At 38.4% G+C, this 2,066-nt stretch overlaps 1 protein-coding gene across 1 annotated transcript in view; it reads left to right on the top strand.

Annotated features, from left to right (window-relative positions):
• The first annotated feature begins 1,893 nt into the window (after positions 1–1,893).
• The window catches only part of LOC122131253 (tripartite motif-containing protein 16-like), an 8,836-nt gene continuing 8,663 nt past the window's right edge, over positions 1,894–2,066 (top strand). Inside the window, exon 1 of the mRNA XM_042706140.1 lies at positions 1,894–2,066. This exon is cut by the window's right edge and continues 415 nt beyond it. Within this exon, the coding sequence (XP_042562074.1) occupies positions 1,894–2,066 (173 nt within the window).

Below are 2,066 nucleotides of genomic sequence, written 5' to 3'. Positions count from 1 at the left end.
AGGTCAATTAGCTCGCCTAAGATACTGCAATTTAAGCTAACCAATTACCTAATTTCCCCCAAAACCCATCGATTACATGTGTTTGTGATGTGTAACATATATCCTTAATCAGTCATTCAAGTTATTAACGTTTATTTACCGCTAGCGATTACACGACACAAGGGTAATTCAATCGCTATTAATGTTGAACTTGAACAACGTCACACAACATTAAAAGTCAGGCATCGGCATGGTTCCTACAGAATAAATCAAAGGTCCTTGTCCATTTCTGTTGAAAAGTTTTATCCAACCAGAGACCGGATTAAAGTGACGACATCCGGTTTTAATACACATTCTCTGGCCATACGTTTTTCCTACCGACAGGGACTTCTACGACGTTATAGAAATACAAATATCAGCGGGTGCAGTAAAGGGATCACAGGTTCCCAAAATTTAATTTTTTTCTAGATATCTCTGTCTGGCTATTGTGGTATGATCTGTGTTTGATGGCGATCGTAATTGAGTAGGTTGCACTGCTCGACGATGTCCACTGTTGGTCGACATCTTCGCTTTTGCCCGCAAGGTATCCCTGGTAGTGTTACTGAAAGCTATGAATTATCGTAAATATTGTAATGTTCTGTCGTCAAGTCTGACATGTAGACTAAACATTTACATTTAACATTTACTTTTACATTTACATTTACATTTAACATTTACATTTAGCATTTGATATTTGTATTTACATTTAACATTTACATTTAACACTTATATTTAACATTTATATATAACATCGAACATTTACGTTTATATTTAACATTTACATTTAACATTTACATTTATATTTAACATTTACATTTAACATTAACATTTAGATGAAAGATTTCTATTATTTAACAACTTTGTGTTACTGCCAAAAATGATCCTTGGAAAAGTTATCGCATGAATTTACATGAATTTATCTCTAAATGCTTGAAAAAGTGACATTTGAATATTGTCATGCTTTTTTTTCCATATGATAATGCTAAATGTACGAAAACTGAGCAGGATTTTCGAACGTGCAACATTTTACAAACGGCGCCCCATAATTCTGTCCCTAACGCCATACGCATATTATTCATAACGTACAGTCTCGCCCGCGAAGTTGACAAGCTTCTGCAGTTAAGCATAGCCTACGTGTACTTTTGAAGTTTAGTCGAAAAAGTTATACTTTTGGTGAACGACTGAAGTTATCTACTGTCCTTAGCTAAAATTTCGTTCTAACGTCGAGTTAGCTGGTCAGAAGCACCAATGGATCGGTTTTTAGTAAGGAGAGTGACAGAGGGACAGACTGCCACGGCAGAGGGACAGGCTGCCACGATAGAGGGACAAGGACAGGCTGCCAACAAAGCTATACCTTCACAGGATACAGGGAAACAAAGTCAAAAAAGAAAACACAATGAGGAATACATCAAATGCGGATTTACAGTGACAACAGACGGAGCAGGAGAGGAGGTACCACTGTGTTTAGTGTGTTCAACATTACTGTCAAATGAAGCCATGAAGCCGTCAAAACTATTGCGGCAGACGCATCACATTTTTTTTAATGCCAAGCCTTGAGTACATGCAAAGGATGTTGCGTGATTTTCATATGACTTAAGTTCTGGATAAGTTGCCAGACAGAATTTCCAGAGCTTGCTGCAAAAGCAATGAGGTGTAGTGAATGTGATTTCATAATTCACCCTTGTTCTTAGTGTGGTTCTACACACTGTTGTTTCATGTAATTTAGGTAAGTATGAATGACTGTTCCGGGATCGCGGTCCCTTTAAATATTCTGTTGTTGTGATGACGTCGAGCCCCATGTGTTATTATGCACCGACTTCAGGCGAAATGAAACCACGTGAAAACCTGTGAATCGTTACACAGCACAAACGAAGAATGGCAGAAGCGGCTCCAAGTAACTACGAACTTTTTACATGTTCGATTTGCCTTGATATACTGAATTATCCGGTAACTATTCTCTGTGGACACACTTACTGTGTGGGCTGCATTACGAGCTGCTGGGATCGGGAAGATCAGAAGGGAGTCTACAGCTGCCCCCAGTGCAGACA

The sequence above is a fragment of the Clupea harengus genome, unplaced genomic scaffold (assembly GCF_900700415.2).
Source record: "Clupea harengus unplaced genomic scaffold, Ch_v2.0.2, whole genome shotgun sequence".
NCBI lineage: Eukaryota > Metazoa > Chordata > Actinopteri > Clupeiformes > Clupeidae > Clupea > Clupea harengus.
This window is presented reverse-complemented; position numbering and strand designations above follow the sequence as displayed.